At 42.6% G+C, this 27,536-nt stretch overlaps 1 protein-coding gene across 1 annotated transcript in view; it reads left to right on the forward strand.

Moving 5' to 3' along the window:
• Positions 1–582: 582 nt before the first annotated feature.
• The window catches only part of Slc35f4 (solute carrier family 35 member F4), a 232,766-nt gene continuing 205,812 nt past the window's right edge, over positions 583–27,536 (forward strand). Inside the window, exon 1 of the mRNA XM_005085746.4 lies at positions 583–787. Within this exon, the coding sequence (XP_005085803.1) occupies positions 685–787 (103 nt within the window). The 5' untranslated portion in view covers positions 583–684. The remainder of the gene's footprint in view (positions 788–27,536) is intronic.

The raw sequence follows: 27,536 nt of genomic DNA on the forward strand, positions 1-27,536 counted from the left end.
CTCCTGGGTAATCATTCCACACACTACCTGCTGGGGATTCATTTCCTTCGATTCGTAAAAAGTAAAAAGGATCTTTGGTTGTCTGGACAAGCTGCAAGGATTAGTGCCTGGGAATGCTTTCATATCCTCGGATCCAAGGTGGGACAGGCAGGAGCATGGGAGAAACGCAGGGTAGGGTCAGAAGTGTTAAACTACAGTGTGCAGCTATCGAATTGCTAGCCCCTCGCTCTGTCTGGGTCTCTCCCTTCCACAGCTGTTCACCCTGAGCACCTGGAGACCATCCCTCCCCTCAAGTGGGTTTAGAGGTGTCTACTTTTGACCCAAGGATTAATGGTGAAAGTCAGAGACCAGGTGGGGCGCCCACATGCGTCCCAGACCTGGGTGGGCGTCAGAGGTGAGGGGGCGCTCTTCGGGCAGCAGCAGGAGAGCTGCCAGGCTGACAGAGAGGCCGGCCAGAGTGGGGGCCTTTCCGCTGCCGGCCGCTGCTGCTGCCGCCGCTGTGATGCGAAGCCGGAGCTGCGCCGGGCGGTGGAGTCAGAGCTGGGGCGCGGGAGCACGAGCTGCACCATCAGCACCAGCGGCGGCGGCGGCGGTGGCGGCGGCGGGTGGCACCTGCAGCAGCTCCCGGGCCCCGCGCTTTGATCTACACCCCGAGGCGCCGGGAGCCGCCGCCCCGCGCTCTCTATGGATGTCAAGGCGGCCCCCAACGGGGTAGCCACCATCGAAGACCGGATCCTGCGGATTACTGGCTACTATGGCTATTACCCGGGTTACTCCAGCCAGAAAAGTAAGACGCCGAGAGGCCGTCCTGAACGAGATGAGGGTGGGAGAGGGGCGCTCCGGGACCCGGGGGTGCGGTGCAGGAGGGCGCGCGGTGGGACACCTGCAGCCTCGCCCGCGCTATCACAGCCACACTCCTGGCCTCTCGGACCTCGGGGGCAAAAGTAATGTCCGCCGTCCGCTGTCCTCGGTGCTGAAAGGCAGTCACAGGGGCTGGCAGCTTAAACCCAGTAGTTTGGGGACAGTCGCAGTCTTGCGGGTGGAGGCGTATAGAGGACGGGGTTAGCGCTCCTGATAGTCGTCGGTCAGCACACTAGTGGCTGATTTATGCCCGGAGGAGGCTAATATGGCTGTTCCTCTAGCTGACCATCAGTCCTAGGGCTACCCACTCGGAAAGGCTTTCCCGGGTGCCAGGGCGCTCACCTGGCGCTGGGGACGAAGACAGTGGAGGATATTAGTTGGTTGCGGCTGGACTGACTGGGTGGGTCAGCTTGTTCACCATGGGCCATTGAAATATTACCCGCAAGGACGCTGCTTATGATAAAACCTCCTTAGAAAGGTTTCCATCCTGGACAGAGAAAAGAACCCACTTAGGTGCCCGAACTGAGGAGCTTGTAGGGAGAAATCGTGCAAAAGGCGGGCAGAGTGGGATTGAGAAGCCAGACACAGCCTCCCGCCCCCACTGCACGTCGCGGCCACCTCTGAGCTGTTGGATTCCAGTTTTATTCTGGCTAGGCTAAACCAGTCTGCATGGATGCTCTCACGTTTGGGGAGCAGTTTCTTCTACACACACACACACACACACACACACACACACACACACACACACACCGTGTTATTGAGGAAGGAGGGAAAGGGTGCTGGTGAGGGGCTCTATGTTCCTGGTCTCCACATACTATTTTCCTGTCATATAAACCCGCCACTGTATCTGCTGGGATTAGTTCTGCCAACCACCAAAGTGAAGCCTGTTTTTTTTTCCTTTTTTCCTTTTTTTTTATTTTCCCCTGAACTGGGAGAGTAGCATCGCTTTAATTTCCATGCAGGTGGAATTTCAGTTTTTCTTTATCAAAGCATTCCTGTTGCAAAAGAAGGATCTTAACTGGTGTTTTTGCTGCTATTTCTAACCAGATGCTCCTTAGACGCATTTCTGATGAGTAGTTTTCTTTGGCAGTTTGGTATACTGTCAATACTGCGGGTTCTGTGTGAAGCAGAGGACCCACGCTAGTCTTGACACATAGATGAAAAAGCACTTCCTTTCCCATGTAACTTTGTCCGGGTATATGCTATCTTGCCGTTGAACGATAATCTGAGAGCATTATCCTGTGGGCCATCCCCATACAGATATTTTCCAGTTTAATATTTTATCTGCTCTCAGAAAAGGCCTGTCTACTTTAGATGTTCTTTCTAGCTGTTTTTAGCAGTAGAGGCTTACATTATTCATTTCCATACAAAAGTAATTATATAGTGTTAGAATTTTCTGGAAGGAAAATAACATGCTGTGGAACATTCTTTGAAATCTTTTTACTATAGGCTCAAATTTTTGTAGTTGTTTTTCTTTTCTTTTCCTGTTGGCAAAGGGTGTCTTCTTTAACCCTAGACACTGGAACTGAAATATTTACTAGATCTTGTAGAAATGATTTCAATGTCACCTCTGAATATTTAAATCAGAAACCAGACATTTGGGTGGTCAAGAGAATGTAAAATTTGCCGCTAAAATTACAGAGTATTATATTTTTTGTGACAATGGCGCTTTGGCTAATGAAGAGCAACCCAGAAAGAATACTGGGAAAGTGGCATTTTAGATAAGAACATGCTCATATTTTATTTTTGTACTTGCTCAACGAGCTGCACATGGTTCATTTGCAAGACAATAACAGGGCAAAAAAGGGAAGTGCATCGGCCAAGGCTGTAACTGGAAGCAAAAAAAAAACAAAAAGATAAAGATGCTTTTGGAATTGCTATTAGTGGTGGGCACTTGCCTAAATTCAGGCCACATGGTCCAGATCTCAGAAGAACAGAGAGCTAAGGGTAGTCAAATTTAACTCTTGGGATGTACACTTTTTCAGAGCAAGAGAGACATTGTCATTGCACACACACACACACACAGAGAGGGGGGTTGAGAGAGGAGAAATCTGGAAGAGGGCCAGAAAACCAAACACCATGAAATAATCCTGCCCTTAATGCAGGCTTCAACTAGTAAACAAACACACTGAAGCAAACCAATACAATATGGTCAATTGATTTAGCTGCTACCAGGACTGACTGAGCAACAGCTTAGGGGAAAGTCTGGAGGAATCTATTTAGGAATAAGCTACACCAAGGAGTATCAGATGTGTAAAGGTAAGGTGACTTTTCCCTTTCCTGACTCCTCACATATGAGAACTTTAGGATGGGGTGCTTTCTGGAGATACATGCTGTCTGCCTTTTTGGAGATAGATGGGGGCTCACTTTTTTGGAAAGTATATAAAGATTAGCCTCATGTTAATATATCCTGTTTCTAATCTTGTATCTCAGCCAGAACAAATTCTGATAGGGTGAAGAAATAAAGAAATGCAATTAAATATAAAGAAATTAACGTATTCTATGGACCACTGATCCACTAAAAAAAGTCTGTTCAATTTAGCAATCAGTTTACTGAACACACACACACACACACACACACACACGCCTATGTGTATGTGTGTGTGTGTGTGTGTGTGTGTGTGTGTGTGTGTATGCAGAACAGGATAAAAACCTATTCAAAATCCAGTGGGTAGCCTTGAGTTATCTGTGATCAGGTAGGAGGAAAAGACTCATCTCTTTATCAATGGTTAACTGAGCAATTCCTACATATAAGGAATGTGTCTGATAAGACATGAAAGTCTTTTTATTTTTAGAGTTTTAATTCTCATGGGGAATGAACCAGAAAATAGCCATATAAATTATTTTTATATATGTCAAGGCGACAGTGATTGTCAAAAGACTGCAATGGGATGAAAGGGTTAAAGTTCCAGGAGTGGAGAGGCAGAGCTTGTCACAATATTAAGAGGGAACAATTAAACAAGGCTGTGGGAAATGTGGAGGAGAGAGTTAGCCAGGTGAACGTCAGGAGGGAGACATTGCAGGTCCTTGGCTCAGCCAGTGACATGTACCAGATAGCCGGCCCGGCAGAGAAACAGTAAAAGGTGTAGTGTATGATGGAAGTGCGGTGAGCAACTGGAAGAGGAACCTGGGGATCCAGGAAATTGGATAAAACAAGACCTTATAGGGCCTTGTCAGTCATTTTGGCTGTTCTCTGAATGGCTTGGAGAGCTCTGTGTGGGTGCTGAAAATGGAATAAGGTAACTTGCTTTTCAAAAGGATCAATCACAGAAATCAGTATGTTATTTCAGTAACCTAGGTGAGAGATGTTGGTGGACTGAGTGACAACACTGAGTGGTGATAAGTGTTCAGACTCTAGGTACATTTGAAATTAGATCAATAGGATCCCCTGGTGAATTATTTGTAGTATTAATAAGAAAGGGAAAAACAAACCTTGTGGTTTGGGGTTTGACTAAATTTGAGTTGACATGAGCAGACACATGGAAAGCATCAGTGATGGATATACTAGGTATGCTGAAGAGGCAGACTGAGTTTGGAGTTCCAAGAAGTCTGATTTGAGATGCACTGGGGGTTTTCCAGCACCTAAATGTTTTTTAAAGTCTGAGGCTGGATGAGATCTCCAAGGAGTAAGTGAATGTAGAGAAGGGATGGGGTACAAGGAGTGAACCCAGGAGCTCTCCTACATTAAAAGGTCAGAAGGAAAACTGGAAACCATTGAAGGAAACTAATACAGCCTTCCAAGGGTGGTAGGAGGAGACTTAGAAGGAGGCAATGAAGTGAAAACCAGTGGTGTTTAGCAAGAATAGTTATAGGAGTCCAATGCTTTGAAATGTCAAGTATAACAAAGCTGACAACTGACCTTGCACCTGACAATGGAAGATCATAGATGCTTAATGGGACTGTGGACAAGAATATGGTGGGTGGGGTCACATACACTAGAATGTGTATAAAAGAGCCTTGAGGAGAGAAACTGGAAACTGTACATAGAGACTCTTCAGGGATTTCTGTGCAAATGCAGCAGAAGAAATGAAGGCAGTAGGGTCAAGATTGGTTTGAAGTGAATAGGATATTTTCGTGAAATGATGAGCAACTCGATAGACAAAAGTTGGTGATGACATAGAGACAGAATACAGGAACAATATGATTTTAAAAGGAATGTAGAGAGGCCAGAGATGTGGGCTAGGCTCTGGAAGGTCGATCACTGAAGTGATGGAGCTCTTTTGGAATTCTCGTTGCTTTAATGTTCTCCAGACTGAAAGCAAAGCCACCAACTGAGTGAGAATGGGGAAGAGGAGAGAGGTTGTCAGGGAGAAGAGGCATGAACTGCTAAAACAGACAAGCAGATGAACTGTGCAAGCAGAGGGGTCACCAGGTACTTCTAACGTCTGGTCACAGATTTAAATCGGGAGTAGTCGTCTTCTTCGTTGACATAGCAAAGGCAAGGAATGGGTAAAGAGGGTTTTGGCTGGGTTAGAGAAGGTTACCAATGAATTTAATAAAAGTAACAGGGGGAAATGGATTGTGTCAAGGGAGATGGTATGTGACTGGATGTGGAAGTGGGAAGAAGGGGGATAATAGAGACAGTTGGTGAAAACATGTGCAGATTGAGGATTTAATGGTGTCAGCATCATCAAACGCTAGTGAAAAGAAAGTTAGGAGTTATGTGGTGAGAGGGAGGGCTGAAACGTAGGATTGAATGGGACATGGGGCACTTCTCTGTTGGTGTAAGTCTCCTTGTTTGTTGAAAGAGGTTTGGAATCACCACCTCACCACAGCTTTGCTACAGGTCACCTTGACTTTCGAGAGTCCAGCAGCCCTCATCAGAAGGATCCATTAGTAACTTCTAGAAACCTTCCTACCTGTCACTGAGCACAGATAGCCAGTAGTCTTTCTTTGACCCATGCTTTCATTCTTGCCCTGTTTTCTTTCTGTAGACGGTTCGAGATTGGGTTCTGTAGTGACATTCTATTAGCAGCTGGAGATTGGTAGCAAGCCCCAGCCCTTGCTCTGCGCCAGCTCCGTCCATACTATATCCAAAGAAGAACTCTTTCCACTCCTAGAAGAGACTAACTTAAATATGTTTTGTGATGAGCAAAGGGGTCGGGACCATGCTGGTGAAACCCACAAAGACAGCTGACAGGACAAGGGGAGCTCTTGAACCCCAGACTGATGGCTGAGAGGCCAGCAGGGGACTAATCCAGACTCCCTGAATGTAGTGCCAGTGAGGAGGCCTCGTCAATCTCTGGGGCCTTGGGTGTTCACCACGGCATACAAATGAACTTTGGGAGCCCATTCCACATGGAGGGATGCTCTCTCTCAGCCTGGACACATGGGGAAAGCCTAGGTCCTGCCCTGGATGAAATAATAAGACTCTGGAGACCCATGGAAGGCCTCACCCTCCCTGGGGAATGGTGTGGGGATTGGGTGGGGGGTTGGGAGGATGGTGGAGGGACAAGGGACGAGGAGTGGGAGAGGGAGCTGGGATTGACATGGGAAGCAAGCATGCTTCTAATATAAATAAAAACATATATATACACATTATATATGATAAAATTTATGGTGACTGATCAATATATCTGATGTGATCACTACACAATGCGTACCCTAACATTAAAACATCTTATTGTGCCTCAGAAATATGTATCACATATGTCAATCAAATTAGAAGAAGAAAAGAATTCCACCTTCTTCTGACACCTTGGTTCTCTGAGTGTGCCAATGGCTGCTTTGACTCAGCAGTTCCCAAGGTCCTACTTACCTTCTGCCTTATCCAGCGGAGCTCACCAATCTCGGGCTTTTCCATGTCCTATGCAAGTGCACTCTTAGGCCCCTCTGTTTTCTATATCCAGGCCCATATTCCGAACTTTCTAGTAGCACGCCTGCCAGATTGTCCTCCAGGCACGGCACACATAGAAACAAGTCATCATTCTGCCTTTTTCCTTCTTACTATGCCTGTTTAGCTTCCAATGTCTGAATCAAACCCATCACCCGCACCAGAGCTCTAGAGCTAGTTCCTCCCCCACCTCTGCCTTTCCTTTGGAGTTAATAAATCCCGTCTCGCCTAGTCCAGTCAAGTGCTTTCTGCCCCTCCTGCCTCTTCATGGCTGGGTCTATCATGTTTCTTCCAGTCTCAAGGCCTTCTAGCACAGCATGCCTACTTAACATTTCTTTCTGTAAAAGTCTGTTCATCCAACGTCCCTAATCAAATACCTGGAATAGCCTTTCATTTTCTGTGAAACAAAATCCAAACTCTTTAGGATGTCACAATTCAAGCCCAGCTTATGAATTCTATTTTAGTGCACACATTCCTCCCCATCCACAGTGCCAAATAATGCATGCTTAATGCAGAAAATCAGGAAGGCACAGGAGCAAAGAAAGATTAGGACAAAATTATTCATAATGCCACCACCCAGAGGTGATTAGTGTTAACACTTTAGTATGCCGCGTTTTAATTTTTTTATAACTGCACAGTGAATGTTTTTGTTTTATACCACACAATCCTCCTATTGGTCTATATTAATAACTTAATTTTATTTGATCTACCATTTCCCGTCTAAGCAAGGATCTTAACCTACTTAACTAATCACACAGCATGCGATTTTAGGCCTACCTCTTCTTTTCTCCTGCCCCATCTGTCTCTACTCTCCCTGCTCTGAGTCTCATCAAGAAGTAGCCACTACTTAATGACACTGTTGCCTCTACATGCTTTTCTTCCTCTGGGCCTCACTAAACACGGACCCAGATCCTCCCCACCCTGTGTGCCCTTCACATCAGGAAAAGACCATATGTATGTGCAAAGTCCCTGTTTCAAATGTTGTCTTATGGGAATTGTCTGCTGGCTCCAGGCTGGGTCAACCCTCCATCTGTGTTTCCAATGTTGTACGCTCACATCTCCTCTGGCATTTAGTCAGCTGTCAGGGGCTGTTGACTTTGCATGGGTCTGTCTGACTCTCAAAGTTTGGGGAGGACAGGAGCTTGCTTTTATTTCAGCTTGGGCAAATAGCTTGTCTCTGTCAAGTTTGTTGGACTAATGAAAGAATGATTTCAGTTTCTTTGGAACTTGTGAATCCTTATGGCTGTCTTATGATTTCCTGTATTTGAGTGAGGAAACAACAGGTAATTGATAAAAAAAAATATGGACCACTGTACATTTATGAAAAGCGTAAGAAAGAAAATGAAGTTTTCCCCCTTTCTCTTCAAAATGGTCCTATTCCTTATGACACAACACCAATGTACCTCCTAAGCTCTTGTGCCAGGATGAGTTATACAACTGCATTTTACTAGTGAAATGACTGCAATAGATATTTACTCCCATTTATATTTAGTGTAACCCTGGGGACAAGATTAGTGCTTCTTTATATATGAGGGCACTGTCTTGTGAACAGTTACAAGTAAGTGCCATTGACTTGCATCATTGACCAGAATTTTGCTGTGCTGTTTTATACTGTGGTAATTTGTTACAGTATATACTTTTATTGAAAGCACAAATGTAGAATCAGTTAGACAAATGCATTGTGGTGATTTGAATAAAAATGGCCCCCAGAGGCTCATATGGAGTGGTACTTTCAGGAGGAGTGGCCTTGAGAGAATAGGTGTGGCTTTGTTGGAAGAAGTGCATCACTAGGGGATGGGTTTTGAGGTCTCAAATCCTCATGCCAGATCTAGGGTGACATTTACTTCCTGCTGTCTGCTGATCATGATTAAGAACTCTCACCTCCTTCTCCAGCACCATGTCTGTCTGCACGCCACCGTGTTTTCCCCAATGATGATGATAAACTAAACCTCTGAAACTGTAAGCCAGCCCTAAGTAAGTGTTTTCCTGGATAAAAGTTACCGTAGTCATGGTGTCTCTTCACAGCACTAAAATCCTAAGACAAATAATATACAATACCACACTGGTATTTAACCACATTAGGTTTAGCATTACACTTCAGATATATATTAGTTGCCCATTCTATAACTGCTGAAGACTGAGATGTAACCCAAAAGCCATAAATTTGACAACTGGAAAATACAGACCAGTCTATCCTTCTGCTCAGCCACTTGACAGTCTTACAAATTTATAGTCAAAGATTAATTTATCTGGGCAACAATTTTATTTCTGTAAAAAAGAAGTGATAAGATCTGTTTCACAGCATATTGTTTTTGCCTTCTGTTGCTAGGACAACATTGACCAAAACCAAGGAAGTACAGGATTTAATTCATCTTACAAGTCACAGTCCGTCTGTGAGAGAAGCCAGGACAGGAGTTCAAGCAGAAATCTGGAGGCAGGGACTAAAGCAGACCCACAAAGCAGTCCTGCTTTCTGGCTTGCCCCCAGATGTGTTCAGCTACTCTTTTTGACATATCCCAGAACCACCTTTTCAGGTATGGTATTGCCCACAGTCCTCTGGGACCTCCGCTGTCAGCTAGCACCCCAAAAATAGCCCCATAGGCAAGTCCACAGATGAATATGATGGGGAGAATTCCTCAACTGAGGGTCCTTCTCTCAAGGTGTGTCAAGTTGACAGCCAAGATTAACTATCACACACAAGTGGTTGAGAGGATTTCATAAATAATACATACAAAATATCTGACTATTATTCACCAGTTCGGTATATGAAAGCTATAAAGGTTTTGGAGGAAATGAGATGAACAGGTATATAGGCCCATAGGGACTCACCTTTTCCTTAAGTAAATTATTTGTTTCTTTTTATTCACATTCAACATTGCATTTTGCATGACTGTTGCTAAAAATTATGTTACGGAGATGTTAAAGGCAATTTGCAGTTATGACTTCCACAATGATGCTGTTTGTGGACATTGCCCTCCATTCCATCTATGTATGGTTAGCCTAATGCTATAACTAAAACACTCCTACCTGGACTGTACCAAGACATATTTTATTTAAAATGGACTGGAAAATAATTTGCTACAAGTGTTTATATCATAGACTAATCCAAAGGAAAGGGGAGCAAATCCAGAATCAACAAGAAATGGGATGGGTCTGCATGTCTGGAGATGCATGTACTCAGGGACCAAAGTGGGAAGAAGGGCTGGAGATGGAAAGGGGAGGGGAAGAAAGGACTCACAGAGGCAGGCTGGGTGCCTGGAGGGGGTGAGGTGCAGGTTGGATAACAGGCAACAAAGGGAGTGATAGGTAGGGTAAGTTTGGTAATAGTCTATGAGAAGTAGCATTGCTCGTCCCCTATGTGGAATGTTAAAGGGAAAGTTCTTTCTAAATGCTATTAATATAGCAGTAAGTACAACAAATGGGCTGTTTTATGTTGTAGTTAAAAAATATCTTTGTAGTCCTTATAGCTATACTTTCTAAGTTAAAAAGCATTTAGTTACTTCTAAAAATAGAGGAATATAAAGAAGAAAAATAATCTTGCTTTCCTAACATAACTAGCAATATTCTGACTAATTTCTTTCTAATCTTCTTATTATATATAACATATGTATATATTGCTTCATTTCTTGATCTTGATCTTTTAACAAATACAAACTGTAGTGTTACCATTGTAGTTATAACACACACACACACACACTTTTGTGCCCTGCCTTTTTAAACTACTTTGTAATGATGATTTGTTTAACTGTATTGAGGCCAAAATTGAATTCTTTCAGAGCTCTTGGCTTCCAGAATTTGTACAAACTGGTTCTCAGTCATTTGAGACTAAATACAATGGAAAGATCTGGAGTGTTAGTAATGGCTTGTTTGGCTTGGAAGCTGTTGAAGGGGCCTGTGGTGCCTCCATGGATTTGAAGCACAGGGATAAACTGCTAAAAGTGGGAATCTAGCAGTATCCTGTGATCGGGGAAGCAGGAAGCATTCCCTCTTTTCTGGTAGGTGTTCTTCATTCTTGTCTCTGCAGTAGGCTGGCTTCTCTGTTTCCTTGCCCAAATGGTCAAAAATAGTCACTGCCACCAGTTTTAGTGTTTACTTGTCCTCTATTCAAGAGCACAGACAGATTGAGCAAGAATCTCTTCCTTCTAAATCCAGACTCCTGGGAAAAGCCACTCTTTGTTCCAATTTATGGCACATGCATACTCTAGACGCTGTTGATTGTGGTAGGGCAGACGTACCGCATCCTGGCTACCAGACTAGCCAGCAGTATTGATGGGAGGAGCAGGGGAGTTTTTAGGGAAAAGGATCAGTCGACCAGAAAGTCATCTCCATAGCAATTTGTTTCAAGAGCTTTTGATACATTTATTTTATCAAATCATAAACTTTAATCCACATCCAGTCTAGAGCTCCATAGATAACACAAACAGGTAAAGTTTTTGCTGTGTGGGCACAAGGTCCAGAACCCACTTAAGACAAATGTACATGTTCTTAATCCCAAATCTGGGGAAGCAGATGCAGGCAAACACCTTGTGCTCACTGGCCAGCCTGCCTAGACCTATGAGCTTCAAGTCAAGGAGAGACCTTGTCTCAAAAATCATGGTGGGCAGTGCCTGACATTAATCTCTGACCTCCACATGAAGACACACGTATGAGAACCCCTTCTTCCAAAGTTTCCATCTGTGCTCCTGGTCCCGATAGCCTTTTAACATGGATGTACATCATATTTAGTGAAGTTATAGACACTATCCAACCATACAAACTTGGAAACTCCAGGTGTCTGTTTGCAAATGGCACTGCAGGCTGCTTATGAAGCCTTATTGAGGGTCACTGATTAAATCACGTTTGGAAGACACATTTCCTTTTCTAGGTCAGAGAGGGCAATACACCAGTGCCTTCAGACTCAGTGTACTGTAATGAAGGATGACATTTAACATTGTATAATTTAAACAGGGTTTGAAATACTGTCTTCTGCAGCCTGCGGTTTGCTATTTTTAGACTTGGGCTAGAGCCAAGATGGCCCCAGTGAGGTGTCAATACTGTTTTCTTAGTCCTGAAAACTGGACAGACAAAGTAAGGATTATTTTTGCCTTAGTAAAGATGAGATTCCCAACGGTGCCACAGAATGAAAGTTATATCACAGCCACCTTACCATACTCCACACTACATGTGTCTGGTGTCTGTTTTGAGCTTTTGCTCATACCTGTGTTTAATTACAGGCAATTTAAAGGAAAGATTCAGACCCAGTGAGTTCAGGAATTATTTGGAGCACCATTGTCCCTGCTCGGGATCAGGGTGGCAGGTCTTACAAAGCTGGAATGCACGACTGAAACTGTACCATTAGATTGTCAGAGTCTTTTTAGAATACAAATACTGGGAAGTCGAGAAGGTGTTGGTTGTATGAAGAGGATGCTGCCTGGTTTGATTGTTCTGATCCACTTCAAATTAGTAGCCCTGGCAATTTAAAATAATGTGGGTGGGTTTGATGTCACGTGCAGGGTCTTAGCCCAACCACGGAAGGTTGAGCTGGGTTCGAGGAAGAGAAAGTGCACTGCTCCTTCCCAGCCTCCCAGAGACAATCAGACGCGGCAGGGAGTCTAGTCAAGCAGGAACTCATTTATTGTCCCATAGTAAGCTTCTTTTAAAGGAAGAAAACCCGCAGGGCAGGAAAACAGCCAGCCAATGGTTTTAAAGGTCAGGCTATCAGGCACCTAGGCGCTCTACGTGAACACAAGCTGCTCATGTAGTGACCTCATCTGGTTCGATCTAGGCAACCAATCATTTTTTTTTTTTTTGGTAAACAACTCAGGACTCGCTCATCTGACTTCCCCTCAGCTCCATATTTGACTGACTCTGCGGTGGTTAGAAAGTGTCTTCCTGCCCAGCCCAGGATGGTCTTGAACTTGCAGTCCTACTGCTTCCACCTTCCAAGCCAGGTAACAGGTTGGTGCCACCAGCATGTTCACCTCACGGCAATGAAGCCTTATTTGGTTCTTACCTTTCTTCTGGTTAAGGTCGTCAGTGGTGTAGCAGTCTGAGCGAGAATGTCCCTCATAGGGTCAGATATTTGGACACTTGGGTCCCAGTTGGCCACACTGTTTAGGCAGGTTTAAGATTGTCACCGGGTAAGCACTTACAACCCACAGTCGCTCTTTGCTCCCATTGTTTTTGAAGACACGACCCCTCAGCTTTCTTCAGCTGGCTTGCCTGCTGCTTGCTGTCGTTGTGCCTAAAGTGATAGATGCTTATCCGTTAGGAACCGTAGTCAAAACGCACTCTTTCCTCCGTACGTTGCTCTGATGATTGTGTTTCAATACAGCAACAGAAAAGGAATGAACACAAGTGGTTTCTGAAACTCTGGAGAAAACCATAAAATTCCAAACCCAGACCAGAGAGTCCTGTGTTGCTGACTCTTCAGCTGGCTCCCCTCCTCCTCCCTCTCCCTATGCTTGGTCATTTGGTACGTGCTCTATAACCTTCATGCCTTTGGACTGACGGACACTGTCTTCTCTTCCTGGGCTGCTCCCCTATGGCCTCCTCATCATTTATCAGGCCTCATATTATGTGCCATCATCTCAGAGGGGGCCTTTCAGCTCTTCGCTCTATCTCCTCATGCTCTTTGCCTTGGGAGCACTTACTGCAGCCTGCAGTCACAGTTCATGTTCGTTTTTGAGACTGTTTAATGTGTTCCCTGCCTGCTAGGCTCTCAGTTCCCTCGGGATAAGGATGGGTTCGTTTGTTCAGTATCGTGTTCTCGCACAAAGAGCAGTACCTGTGTACTTTATAAATGGTGTTGAGTGATTGAGCCTTATTAAAACATTTCAAAGAGACTTGAATGGCTTTTGTATACAGGAAACATATGAGTATAGTACAGAGCATTCTCCTGTTCCCTTCCCTTGGCTTTGCCCATTCTGAACGCTGCATCATGACGTCATATGTATCAAAATGAAAGAAACCAATATCGGTCCTTTGATATTAATTAAGCTCCAGACTTCATTTGGCTCTCACCAGTTTTTCTAATCATCTTCCCTTTCCTTTCTGGAACTTAAGCCCAGGGTGTCCGGTTGCATTTACTTGTTCTGTGTCTCAAGAAGGATGTAATGCATTGCGTTTGGAAAGCAATATCAATTTTAGAGAAATTTGTTGGATATTTTATGGCTTGGATTGGGTTATATTTTAAAAACTAACTACTAATTTTCAACATGATGTAGGACTGAAGTCATGTTAGAAATGATCCATGATGGTATGACATGATGTGGCATCTTAGGAACTTTTCTACAGTGCGGAGCAGTGGGTTCTTAACATTTCAACTGTTTAATATTTGGAGGGACACAGTCATATCTGAAAATAAATCTGTGAATTAATAATCCACTCCAAAATCACATGTATATGTAAGCCAATTTTTATTCGGTTTATTTTATTGTACAGGAATTTTACTTCTATGAACAGATTATTAAAATATAATTCCATTGAATTTTATCTGCGTTTTTGTATTGTATTATGATGTGTGTAAAGTATAATAGTATTGCCTAGAAAATTGAAATAACTAAACTTGTTGAGTGAAACAGAACCTCAGTTTTACCCAAAAGCTGGTTTTAGGGAGAAAGCATTAGTGTGAAGACAGGAATGTTGGAGCAGTCCAAGCTCAGTGGTCTGCAGCCCACTTTTGACATTCAGTTGTCTTCCACTTGACGACATCCTAACAACGTCTAAAAACTCTGACTTTACACACATGAAGCAGCTAATTCATTTAGAGACCTCACGGCTTTCTTTGCAGAGAGAAGGTGGTCTTGCCTCAAGAAATGCCAGATTTCCCCAAAACCCCTCAAAATTCCCACTCAAGTCAATGAGATGGTTTTTGAGGAAAGGCCTGTACCAGCTGTGACATCTTTGTCAGTGGGGAAGGAACGATCAGGTCATGTCTGGAAGTTGAAGTCATTTGAGCAGCATTAGCATTCGAATACACTGCAGCACACCCAGGTAGCCTCAGAGGGTTTGTCCCCAGAGACATGCTATGACACATTTTCATTTGGGGACCTTATTCTCCCATGGATCTGTATCTCAGAAAGAACTTGTGGTTTTGAAGCTGCTTTATAATGGTCACTGTAAGGCTCTGAGTGAAGAAATGTGTCCACTTCATAGCTACCAAGTAAGCAACGCCATGGATGATCCCTCCTCTTGTTAAACTGCACTAGGAATGGGCTTCCCTTTTCTCTGAGAGGTGATGCAAACGTCTTCCTGAATGTCATTTAAAACTTCGAGCCAGCAGCTTCTAGGTTGCCAAGGAGAATCCTATACTACATTCACTTTTCTTGCTTTAGAAGACATCTGGAGAAGGTGATGATTTAGGTCCTGAGACTGATGGCGCTGCCTTGAAGACAACGGAGATAGTTGCTCCTGAGGTCCTGGATTATATTTCAGATGCTCCTGTATGCTGATGCTCAACGTAGTGAACCTCACTGATGTGCAGGACAGCTTCCTTGCCAAAGCAGAACATCGAGTTTTCTCTCCAAGTGCAGTTCTGCTTGGCATTGCAACGTTGTGTGCTTCCTAACATGCTCACGGCACGCTTCGCTCAGATGTTTGGAAATGTTGTCGGGAAGTCTGGAGTTAAAAGCTTCCTGAGGAACTAAGTTTTGCTGCAGGAAAATAGCAGAGCTGCTGGAATCTCTAATGTGTATGTCAAAATTAATGCAAATGAGTGAGTTTGAGCACAGGATTTTATTTGATAAAGGTATTGCTTCCGTTTTTGTCCCCTGTTCTCACCACAGGCCAGTTTACTGTTCTTTTCCAAGTCACACTAGTTCCCAAAGTTTCATCAGATGATGAACATTTATACCACTCAGCTTCCAGATAGCATGCTTTAGGGTGTAAGTAAAAAGAACTCAAGTTACACTGGGTAAGCAAGAACAAAACTTACTCTCTTGGATAGCAAATAGTTGCACAATGGTACATTTCTGATTTGCTGGCTTATGCTATAAAGAATTAGCCAGACTCTAGTTCTTTCTTCTCCTACTTCCCTTATTTCTGTATTGTATTTTTCAAAAGGTTCTTCCTTCCTTCCTTCCTTTCCTTTCTTTTCTTCCTTCATTTCCTTCTTTCTTTGCATTTCTTTCTTTTTAAAATCATTTTCACTGATTATTTGGGATGCTCACACCATGCATCCTGACTGCTCTCACCTCCCAGTCTTTCCATGTCTGCCCCTCCTCCCTCATGAACTCACCGCCCCCAAAAATAAAAAAGTCCATTTTTTGTTGTTCATATACTGACAGGAGCTTGGTCAAATTCCTAGTGGCCAGGGCCCTTGGGGAGAAAGTCTTTCTCCACCTGCATTCATGCCAGAAGCCATCAACGGAGGAAAGCGTGAGGCAGTCAGCTCTGCCTTGCCCACTTCACCGCCTGTGTGATGGGACTGTCGTCCCCACACTCATACCACTGTGTGTCTGCCAGTGATGGGGGTAGTTCTCCCACGCCTACGCTACCGCCAGTGCCCCTGAACTTTGGCTGAAGAGAGGCAGCCACGCTCTTTCTGTGAGGGGTGGGGACCAATCTAGGAGGGCAGGATCAGTTCACCCATGCCCTTGAACATTACCTGGCTTCAGGCAGCATCCCACACCACAGACATCCACATGTGCTTAGATGGTAACCTGGGCCTTCACTGTTTCAGAACCACTGACCCATTCACAGTCCTCACCAACCGCAGAGGCCACTGAATCTCAACACGGCCTCAGATGGCTACAAAGTCCACTCTCACATCAGGATGGCCCTCAGAGGCAGCAAAGCCTGAGTACGTCACCAAACCATGAGGTAGAGGCCCGGACTGCACATGATCATACGAATCTCAGACCTCATCATGCCAGGAGGCAGAGGCCTGAACCGTGGGCATCAACATGGATTCTGGTGGCATCACAGACCTTTCCTCATCTGGGGCCTCCGTAGCTGCCTACAGTCGGGAGAAGCCCACAGTCAGGCGGGAGGCTCGGGAGTTTGGTCTGCATCTGCGTCTGCTCCAGGCTGTTATCACCATTTCACAGTTCCCACTGGACAATGACAGCTTGTTGACCTCAGCAAAAGATTTCTTCGCCTCAAGGTTATTAATTTTCTCACTTGAAACTTCACTGAAATTTTGATAGCTCTCTTTTGCTTTCTGAATATGTGTTTTAAAAATATGGCATAGTATTATTTATATATATATTTTTTTATGCATGTCAATTTCAGTTCCCTCTCCCTCCCCTGCTCCCCCACTCCCCATCCTCCCAACCCCTCACCCCCATTCTATCCCTCCTCCGCTCCCCAGGGAGGGCAAGGGTCTCCATGAGGGACTTTCAGAGTCTGTTGCATCATCCCGGGAAGGGCCCAGGTTCTTTCCCATGTGTCCAGGCTGAGAGAGCATCCCTCCACGTAGTATGGGTTCCCAGAGTCTATTTGGTAGCCAGGAATAAATACTGCTCCACTCTCCAAGGTCCCACAGATTGCCAAGACCTCTTCTCTGTCACCCAGGTGCAGTGGGAAGGTGTCTGCATCAGTCCCATGCTGGACCCTCAGTCATCAGTATGGGGTCCATATGTTCCCCCTTGTTTAGGTCAGCTACTTCTGCGGGTTTCGTGAGCCTGATCTTGATTCCTTTGGTCATCACTCCTCTTTGCAACTGAGTTCCAGGAGTTCAGTTCAGTTCACAGCTGTGGTTTTCTGCCTCTGCCTCCATCAGCCACTGGATGAGAGTTCTAGGATGGCATATAAGGTGGTCATCAATCTCATTATCATGGGAGGGCATTTAAGGTAGCCTTAATGTCAGTTGGTGTCATTCTTGTAGATCTGTGAAGATCTAACTAGTGCCAGATCTTTCCTCCAACTTATACTGGCTCCTTTTTATGGTATTTCCCATCCTTTTCTCCTCTATTCTTACCCTGGCTCAACCTGCCTGCTCTCCCATATCCCCCTCTACCCTCCTCATTTCTCCCTCTCTTTCTCCCATCTCCTTCTAACCTCCCCTTCTTCTCCCACCAATCCAATTAGGAGATCACATCCCCTAAACCTTCTCTGGGTTACCATGCATATATCTCTTAGGGTCCTCCCTGCACCCCAGACTCTCTGATGGTGGGATTGTAGGCTGGAAATGCCCTGCTCTATGTCTAAAATCCATATATGAGTGAGTACATACCATGCTTGTCTTTTTGTGACTGGGTTACCTCACTCAGGATGGTTTCTTCCAGTGCCATCCATTTGCCTGTAAATTTCAAGATTGCATTTTTTTTCTGCTGAGTAGTACCCCATTGTGTAAATGTACCACGTTTTCTCTATCCACTCTTCAGTTGAGGGGCATCTAGTTTCTTTCCAGATTCTGGCTATTATAAATAATACTGCTATGAACATAGTTGAGCAGATGTTCTTATTGTATGAGGATACATCTTTTGGGTATATGCCTAAGAGTGGAATTGCTGGATCTTGTGGTAGACTGTTTTCCATTTTTCTGAGGAAACTCCATACTGGTCTCCAAAGTGGCTGCACAAGTTGGCATTCCCACCAGTAGTGGAGGAGTGTTCCCCTTTCTCTACATCCTCTCCAGCATAAACTGTCATTAGTGTTTTTGATTTTAGCCATTCTGACAGGAGTGAGATGGTATCTCAGAGTTGTTTTGATTTGCATTTCCCTAATGGCTAAAGATGTTGAGCACTTTCTCAAGTGTCTCTTGGCCATTTTGGACTCCTCTATTGAGAATTCTCTATTTAGTTCTGTACCCTATTTTTTAATTGGATCCTTTGGTGTTCTGGGGACTTGCTTCTTGAGTTCTTCGTAAATTTTGGAGATCAGCCGTCTGTCAGATGTAGGGTTTGTGAATATCTTTTCCCATCCTATGGACTGTTGTTTTTGTCTTGTTGACTGTGTCCTTTGCCCTGCAGAATCTCCTCAGTTTCAGGAGGTCCCATTTATTAATTGCCGATCTCAGTGTCTGTGCTACTGGTGTTATGTTCAGGAAGCAGTCTCCCGTATCAATTCGTTCAAGGGTACTTCCCACTTTCTCCTCTAAAAGATTCAGTGTGGCTGGATTGATGTTGAGGTCTTTGATCCATTTGGACTTAAGTTTTGTGCATGGTGATAGATATGATTATATCTGTTGTCTTTTACATTCCAGCATCCAGTTACTCCAGCACCATTTGTTGAAGATGCTTTCTTTTTTCCATTGTATAGTTTTAGCTTCTTTGTCAAAGGTCAGGTGTTCAAAGGTGTGTGGATTGATATCAGGGTCTTTGATTCAATTCCATTGATCAACCTGTCTGCTTTTGTACCAATACCAAGCTATTTTCAGGACTATAGCTCTATAATAGAGCTTGAAGTCAGGGATGGTGATACCTCTGGAAGTTCCTTCATTGTACAGGGTTGCCTTAGCTATCCTGGGTCTTTTGTTTTTCCGTATAAAGTTGAGGATTGTCCTTTTGAGGTCAGTGAAAAATTGTGCTGGTATTTTGATAGGGATTGCATTGAATCTGTAGATTGCTTTTGGTAAGATTGCCATTTTTACTATGTTGATCCTACCTATCCAAGAGCATGGGAGATCTTTCCATTTTCTGGTATCTTCTTTAATTTCTTTCTTTAAAGACTGAAAGTTCTTGTTTTACAGGTCTTTCACCTATTTGGTTAGAGTTACCCCAAGATATTTTATGGTGTTTGTGGTTATTGTAAAGGGTGATGTTTCTCTGATTTCTTTATCACCCCCTTTATTGTCTATACATAGTAGGGCTACTAATTTTTTTTAGTTAATTTTGTATCCTGCCACTTTGCTGAAGGTGTTTATCAGTTGTAGGATTTTCCTGGTAGAATTCTTGGGTCACTTACATAGACTATCCTATCATCTGCGAATAGTGAAAGTTTGACTTCTTCCTTTCTGATTTGTATCCCCCTGATCTCCTTTTGTTGTCTTATTGCTCTAGCTAGAACTTCAAGTACAATATTGAAGAGATATGGAGAGAGTGGACATCCTTGTCTTGTTCCTGATTTTAGAGGAATCGCCTTTAGTTTCTTTCCATTTAGTTTGATGCTTGCTGTTGGTTTGCTGTATTATGTTTAGGTATGTTCCTGTTATCCCTGATCGCTCCAAGCCCTTTATCATGGAGGGGTGTTGGATTTTGTCAAAGACTTTTTCAGCATCTAGTGAGATGATCATGCAGTTTTTCTTTTTCAGATTGTTTATATGGTGGATTACATTGATGGGTTTTCATATGTTGAACCATCCCTGCATTCCTGGGTGAAGCCTACTTGATCATAGTGTATGATTTTTCTGATGTATTCTTGGATTCGATTTGCCAGTATTTTATTGAGTATTTTTGCATCAATGTTCATTGTGTGGTTTGGCTACTAATGTAATTGTAGTCTCCTAAAAAGAGTTTGGCAGTGATCCTTCTGCTTCTGTTGTGTGGAGTAATTTGAAGAGTATTGGTATTAGCTCTTCCTTGAATTTTTGGTAGAATTCCACACTGAAACTATCTAGCCCTGGACTTTTCTTGATTGGAAGACTTTTTATGGCTGCTTCTATTTCTTTAGTGGATATGGATCTGTTTAAATTATTTATCATTTCTTGATTTAATTTTGGTAAGTGATATATATCCAGAAAATCCTCCATTTCCTTTAGACTTTCCAATTTAGTGGAGTACAGATTTTCAAAATATGACCTGATGATTCTTTGGATTTCCCCAGTGTCTGTTGCTATGTCCCCTTTCTCATATCTGATTTTGTTAATTAGCATATTCTCTCTCTGTCTTTTACTTAGATTTGATAAAGGTTTGCCTATCTTGTTGATTTTCTCAAAGAACTAACTCTTTGTTTCCTTGATTCTTTGTATTGTTTTCTTTGTTTCTACTTTATTAATTTCAGCTCTCAATTTGATTATTTCCTGCCATGTACTCCTCCTGGGTTAGTTTGCTTCTTTTTGTTCCAGAGCTTTCAGGTGTTCTGTTAATTCTCTAGTGTGGCAATTCTCCAGTTTCTTCATGTGGGCACTTAGTGCTATGAACTTCCCCAGTAGCACTGTTTTCAAAGTATCCCAAATGTTTGGATATGTTGTGCCTTCCTTTTCATTGAATTCTAGGAAGTCTTTTATTTCTTTCTTATTTCCTCCATTACCCAGGAGTGATGCAATTGAGCATTGTTCAATTTCCATGAGTTTGTGAGGTTTCTGCAATTTGTGTTGACGTTGAATTCTAATTTTAAGCCATGGTGGTCTGACAGGATATAAGGGGTTATTCCAATTTTTTGTATCTGTTGAGGTTTGCTTTACTGCCAAGTATGTGGTTGATTTTAGAGAAGGCTCCATGTGGTTCTGAGAAGAAGGTATATTCTTTTTTGTTTGGGTGGAATGTTCTATAGATGTCTGTTAAAACCAATTAGGTGATAAATTTTGTTAGTTCCATTGTTTCTTTATTAAGTTTCTGTCTGGTGGACCTGTCCAGTGGTGAGAGTGGGGTGTTGAAGTCTCCCACTATAAGTGTGTGGGGCTTAATGTGTGGTTTGAGTTCTAGTCATGTTTCTTTTATGAACGTGGGTGCCTTTATATTTGGGGCATATATGTTCAGAATTGAGATTTCTTCCTGATGGATTTTTTCCTATGATAAATATGAAATGACCTTCTTCATCTTTTTTATTAATTTTAGTTTGAAGTCTATTTTGTTAGATATTAGGATAGCTACACCTGCTTGCTTCTTAAGTCCATTTGATTGGAAAGTCTTTTCCCAATCCTTAACCTTGAGGTAGCGTCTGTCTTTGAAATTGAGGTGTGTTTCTTGTATGCAGCAGAAAGATGGATTCTGTCTTTGTGTTCATTCTTTTATCCTGTGCCTTTTTATAGGTGAGTTAAGACTAGTGATATTCAGGGATATTAATGACCATTGATTATTGATTCTTGTTTGCTTTGGATCTGTTTTTGGTGGTGGTTTTATGTGTGAGTTTTTCTTCTATTTCTGATTTCTGGTAAAGTTACATTATCTATTGCCCTTGTTGTTTTGGGTGTAGTTAACTTCCTTGGGTTGGAGTTTTCCTTCTAGAACTTTCTGAGGGCTGGATTTGTGAATACATATTGCATAAATCTGGTTTTGTCATGGAATATCTTGTTTTCTCCATCTATAGTGATTGAGAGTTTTGCTGGGAATAGTAGTAGTCTGGTCTGGAATCTGTGGCCTCTTAGTGTTCATAGAACATCTATCCAGGACCTTCTGGTTTTCATAGTTTCCATGGAGAAGTCAGATGTAATTCTGATAGGTTTGCCGCTATATATTACTTGGCCTTTTTCCTTTGCTGCTTTTAATATTGGTTCTTTATTCTGTATGTTTGGTGTTTTGATTATTATGTAGTGAGAGGACTTTTTTTTGGTCTAGTCTATTTGTTGTTCGGTAAGCTTCTTGTAGTTTCATAGGCATCTCCTTCTTCAGGTTGGGAAAATTTTCTCCTATGATTTTGTTGAATATGTTTTCTGCGCCATTGAGTTGGGCTTCTTCACCTTCTTCTATACCTATTATTCTTAAATTTGGTCTTTTCATGGTGTCCCATATTTCCTGGATATTTTGTGTTAAGGATTTGTTGGATTTAAGACTTTCTTTTGTTGATGAATCTATTTCCTCTAGTTTATCTTCAGTGCACAAGATTCTGTCTTCCATCTCTTGTATTCTGTTAGTTATGCTTGCATCTGTAGTTCCTGACTGTTTTTTCAGCCTTTCGATTTCCATAATTACCTCAGTTTGTGTTTTTCTTATTGTCTCCAGTTTGGTTTTCAGGTCTTGAACTGTTTGAATTGTTTTCTTCATCTGTTTGACTGTTTTTTCTTAGCTTTCCTTGCTTTCTTTAAGAGATTTGTTGATTTCTTACATTTTTTAGGTTGTGTTTTCTTCCATTTATTTAAGGGATTTTCTCATATCCTCTTTGAGGGCCTCTATCACTTTCAGGAGGTTGTTTTGAAGGTCATTCTTTTCTGTTTCATCTGTGTTGATATGTTCATGTCTTGCTTGTGTAGAGTTTCTAGACTCTGGTGGTGTCATACTGTTTCCTCTGTTGTTAGCTGTGTTTTTATATTGCCTCCCTCCTATCCTTTCTTTCAGTGGGAGCTCGTGGGGTCTCTTCTTCTCCTGGTGGGTTTGGGTCTAAGGATCCTTTCCAGTGTGTTCAAACAGGTCCAGTACTTCCATGGGTGAAGGTGGGTCTGGGGCACTCTCAAGCACAGGGTGGAGACCGGAGGGGACAAAAGACTTAAGCACCAGGAAAGAACCAGAGCACACTGAAGACTGAGGTGTGGGCAGACTCAGGGTGGTCCTTCCAGGAAGGGCAGGTCCTCTCTATGGCATACTCTTCTTATCTTATGGGTATAGTATATATTTACTCCCCCAATGATATAAATATATTTTTGAAGTTTTCTTCTTTTGAATGACCTATTTCCTCCAATCTGCCTTTTAAAAAAGACTATCAGTATTAGTCAATAATCTTGGAAGCTTTTGTTTGTTTGTGTGTGTGTGTGTGTGTGTGTGTGTGTGTGTGTGTGGTTTGTTAACTGCTTACATTCTCTACTAAAGAAACAAAAACTATTTGGAGTCTGTGACAATGGATGGAGAATTAACTAATTTTGTCATAGTTGTGGCAAAAAGATCTGAGAGAACAACTTAGAGGAAGAAAGATTTATTTTGGCTCATGGTTTTAGAGGACTCGGCCCGTGGTTCCTTGTTGTGACACACTTGGTTAAAACAATGCAGTGGCAAGAGATTGTGGTGGGGAAACTATTACAGTGGACAGTGAACTGAGAGAAGTTGTTATAGGAAGGGGTCATGTGACAAGTTACAGCCCTGGGACATGCTTTTAGTGATCTGCATTCTCCAACTAGGCCCCTCAGGTTTCAAATTGCATTGACTAGGTCAAAGCTTTGAGCAACCAATCACTTCTCAAAAGCCTATCAGCTGACAATCAAGCCTAGAATACAGGAAAAGGAGGCAATCTGCAATCAAACCTCAACAGTGGTGGTCACAATGAAGAAGAGTTCCTGATGTTTACCCTTCTTTCAAGGCACCAAGTGTGCATGCTGCAGTTTCATGGATGCTGACAAATACCATGAGATTCCTATATCAGAGACAAAGGGCCTATCCCTCACAGTGTAGCAAGCAGCATGAACTTCATGTTCATCTTGTCCTTATTGCTCCAAGTTCCACAAATACAATATGGATAAGAAAGGTAGAGTCTACATATGTGACCAACAGGCAAACCTACCTAAACTTTGAGACATTGGGTAGTTAATTTTGATTTGTTTCTCTGCTTCTGTGATAAAAACTCTCAGACCAAAAGCAACTTGGGTTGGAAAGAGTTTATTTTAGTGAATATTTCTAGGTCACAGTTCATCACTGAGGAAACTCAGAACAGGGACATGGGAACATGGGAACTATGGGGCAACACTACTTACTGGCCTACATTCCCAGTTTGCTCAGCTATATTCCTCATACAACCGAGAACTTCCTGCCCAAATTTGGTACTGCCCACAGTTGCCTGGCCCCTCCTACATCATTAATCAATAAAGAAAATGTCCCACAGACATGCTCACAGGTCAGTCTGGTGGAGGGAGTTCCAGGTGAGGGTGTTTCTTCCCAGATATGTCAATTTGACAATGGAAAGCAATTATTGCAGGTAACAAACTTGCCACAGAGAAGGGAGCACAGTCCAGTGTTGTGCAGAACAAGAATTTGGGTAAAGAAGTCATCAGCTATGCTGGATAGACTTAGCTACAAACACCTCTGTTGCCCCTGTTAGTAGTAACTAATACCAAAATTCCATGGCTTTGAAATGTTTGCTGTAAAAGGAAACTAATTTCCAAGTTGTTCCCCATTGCTTAAGTTTCAGTTTCTCACTTACCAAGTCATTCCTTACCTTCTACCTTCTAAAATTTTATAATCACATCTTCTCTTGATGCTCCCATTCTTATGAATTTATGCCTTTAAACTCATTTATTGAAATGTTAGTGGAATCTCCTAAATGAGGAAATATAGATGAATGCATTACTGAAGCTGCCCTCTTTCCCAGAAGCATCACTGTACTTTCTATTTCTTTCCTAGAAATTTTCTGACTTGAATTAGATTTTTATGAGGCAAAATAAATAGCATATTCTTAGTGGCAGAGTACAATATATCTATTTCCTCTCAGTGGGAAGCTGTTTTAGACAGCACAACATGAGAGAAAATAATATTATAGTGTCTCTTGATGTGATGCTGGTTACACAGATGTGTTTACATTACGAAAACATCATTGAGCTGTGAAGTCAAAGTTTGTGTTCTTTTCTGCATGCAGGTCATATTGGAATATGAATTTTGCTTTAAAAAAATTAGCTCACACCAGTGGGTGGTAGCACATGCTTTTAATCTCAGCACTCAGGAGCCAGAGGCAGGTGGATCTCTCTGAGTCTGAGGCCGACCTGGTCTACAGAGTGAGTTCTAGGACAGCCAGGGCTGTTACACAGAGAAATCCTGCCTCAAAAAAATTTTTGCAACTTACAGTAAGGTATGGTGGCACATGCCTCTAATACCAACACTCAGGAGGCAGAGACTGTCTACAAGTTTGAGGTCAGCTTGGTCTACATAGTGAGTGCCAGGCCAGTCAAGAGCTATGTAGTGGGAACTAGCCTCAAAAATAAAAATAATTGCACCTCACATAATTATATATCATAGGATGTTAGTCCCTTTTACCTTTGCTTCCAAGACTGAAGTATATGTGAACTAGACATAGTAAATTCCTTTTTCAAAATTCTAAAGTAACAAAACATAAAGGATGACTTTCATGGACTATCTCAGGTCCCTAATCTCTAAATATGTCTCTTACCCCTCACTTCTATGGAACAAATGATTCTCAAATACTGCATTTCATATTCAAAATGCCTTGCAGTCAGATATATCCCCACTGTCTTCACTGCATCCTGTCCTGGTTAAAACAAATTCTTTTAGAAGGAGACCTAGGCATCAGTACTTTTTCAAACTCTCCAGGAGATTTTTACCAGTGAGTAGGAGAAACATGAGCAGAGTCCAGGGCTGTGTTCATCCAACTCTCTGCTTTGCCAAACTGTTTATGTCTTACATTTCCGACTTTTCATAGATCAAAGGTGTGTGGGGAAATCAGTAAAAGTCAGTATTTGAAACCACACCATGCACTAAACGGTCATGGTGCTCTAATAATGCTGGGTTGGTGTATTGATTTCTCAACATTTACTTTCATTTCCTAGATTTATCCTGCAGCTGGTGGCCGGGAACAGTCTTCAGGCCCCTGAAGAAGAAAGGATCTCTTCCCTTGCCAGTCACATCAGGGTTTCTACATCTTCCCCTCTCTAAGGGAAAGTGACATTTTGTAGACTCAGGAAGATCAGTGTTGGGTCTGTAGTGTGTATTCCTACATACTCTATGTGCCCTCCTCCCCCCCACATCACCCACCTTTGGATTCATTTCCTAGCCTTCAGAGCATGTGATGAGAATCACTGTGGATAACTAGCTCTTGCTTTCATTTGGGAACTCCCAAGTGCTGTTTCTCATCACCTACAAATATTCAAGAACCATTCATTATTTTTTACCATTTGTTTATGTCTATGTATGTCCCTGTGCATGTTTTTGCTGCTATCTGTAGGGACCAGAAGAGAGTGTTGGATCCCTGTGGGACTGAAGGCCTACTGATGGAGGTGCTGGCAATTGAACTCAGGTCCTCTGGAAAGAGAAGCAAGCCCTCTTAAACCCTGAGCCATCATTCCATTCCCACAGGAAATGTTCTTGGCTACAAAAGGTCTTACTGTAAGCTCATATATTTCTATGGTGGTCCTAACGTGTAAGATGGGCATATTAATTTTGGAGAAACTCCACTCAGAGGCCAGTGTGTTGCCTGCTGTTTATGCAAGATTAAATGAAAGGGAGTGTGTTGCAGCAAGCAGCTTGCCCTAGAAACTAGCCCCCTTCTTCTGCTAACATGCACATTTGCCGATGTGGAAGAAATCTCATCAGGTTTGTGAAGCGAGGCTAGAACCGGTGGGATCTGCATCTGGGAAGGAGCTAAGAATGACGTATGTATGTGTTCTGATTTGATAGGTTATCTCAGTGTTTGGCTGAAACAACTTGTCTGATTGCCTTCATCTAAGATTTCCCTCTTTACTTTCAAGGACAGATGTGGGGTAGCCTTTTCAAGTAGAATGACACACTAGGGAAACAAAATTTGCTTCAAATACTGTGAATTCCACTCTCTGTTGTGTAGTCTTTAATAAAGTTGCCTTCAGTGGCCTTATTACTGCTTTTGACTTCTGTTACATTCCAATTACATTTGTTGGGGGAGTAGAATGAATGGTTGCTTTCATAGTGTGGCTTAGGTCTCTTTTTTTGAGAGGAACACAAAATCAGGAAATAAACTTGTACTTAGGTGTCTTTCCCAACCTACTGTGGTTACTCAGGGTCTCAATCCTTCTTGAAACTTCTGTCTTCTTTTAAGTTGCATAGTGTATGTAAAGCTCACACATGCAAAAGCCCAGCGTAATGGCATCTGTCATAGAAAGCACATAGAATGCTTTTCCAAGAAGAAAACTAGGAATTTGGATTCTCAGCTTACACTATAACTGAATATTTAACATTCCCATAGCTTTTAGTAGAACATTACACCCATGTACACATGATATAAAGCCATCATAGGATTATAATCAATGTCAGGCTGAAGTCTTTGCAGAGTAACTTTTGAGACTGGATTGAATGATGTTTAGATGCTTATAAGACCCTACCTAAACAAGCACAATGAAACAGCAAGAATCTTAAGTTGCTATGGTGCAGGGCGCACTTGGGATGCTACAGCCACTATTCTACAGCTGTGTCCATTT

The sequence above is a fragment of the Mesocricetus auratus genome, unplaced genomic scaffold (assembly GCF_017639785.1).
Source record: "Mesocricetus auratus isolate SY011 unplaced genomic scaffold, BCM_Maur_2.0 Super-Scaffold_100048, whole genome shotgun sequence".
NCBI lineage: Eukaryota > Metazoa > Chordata > Mammalia > Rodentia > Cricetidae > Mesocricetus > Mesocricetus auratus.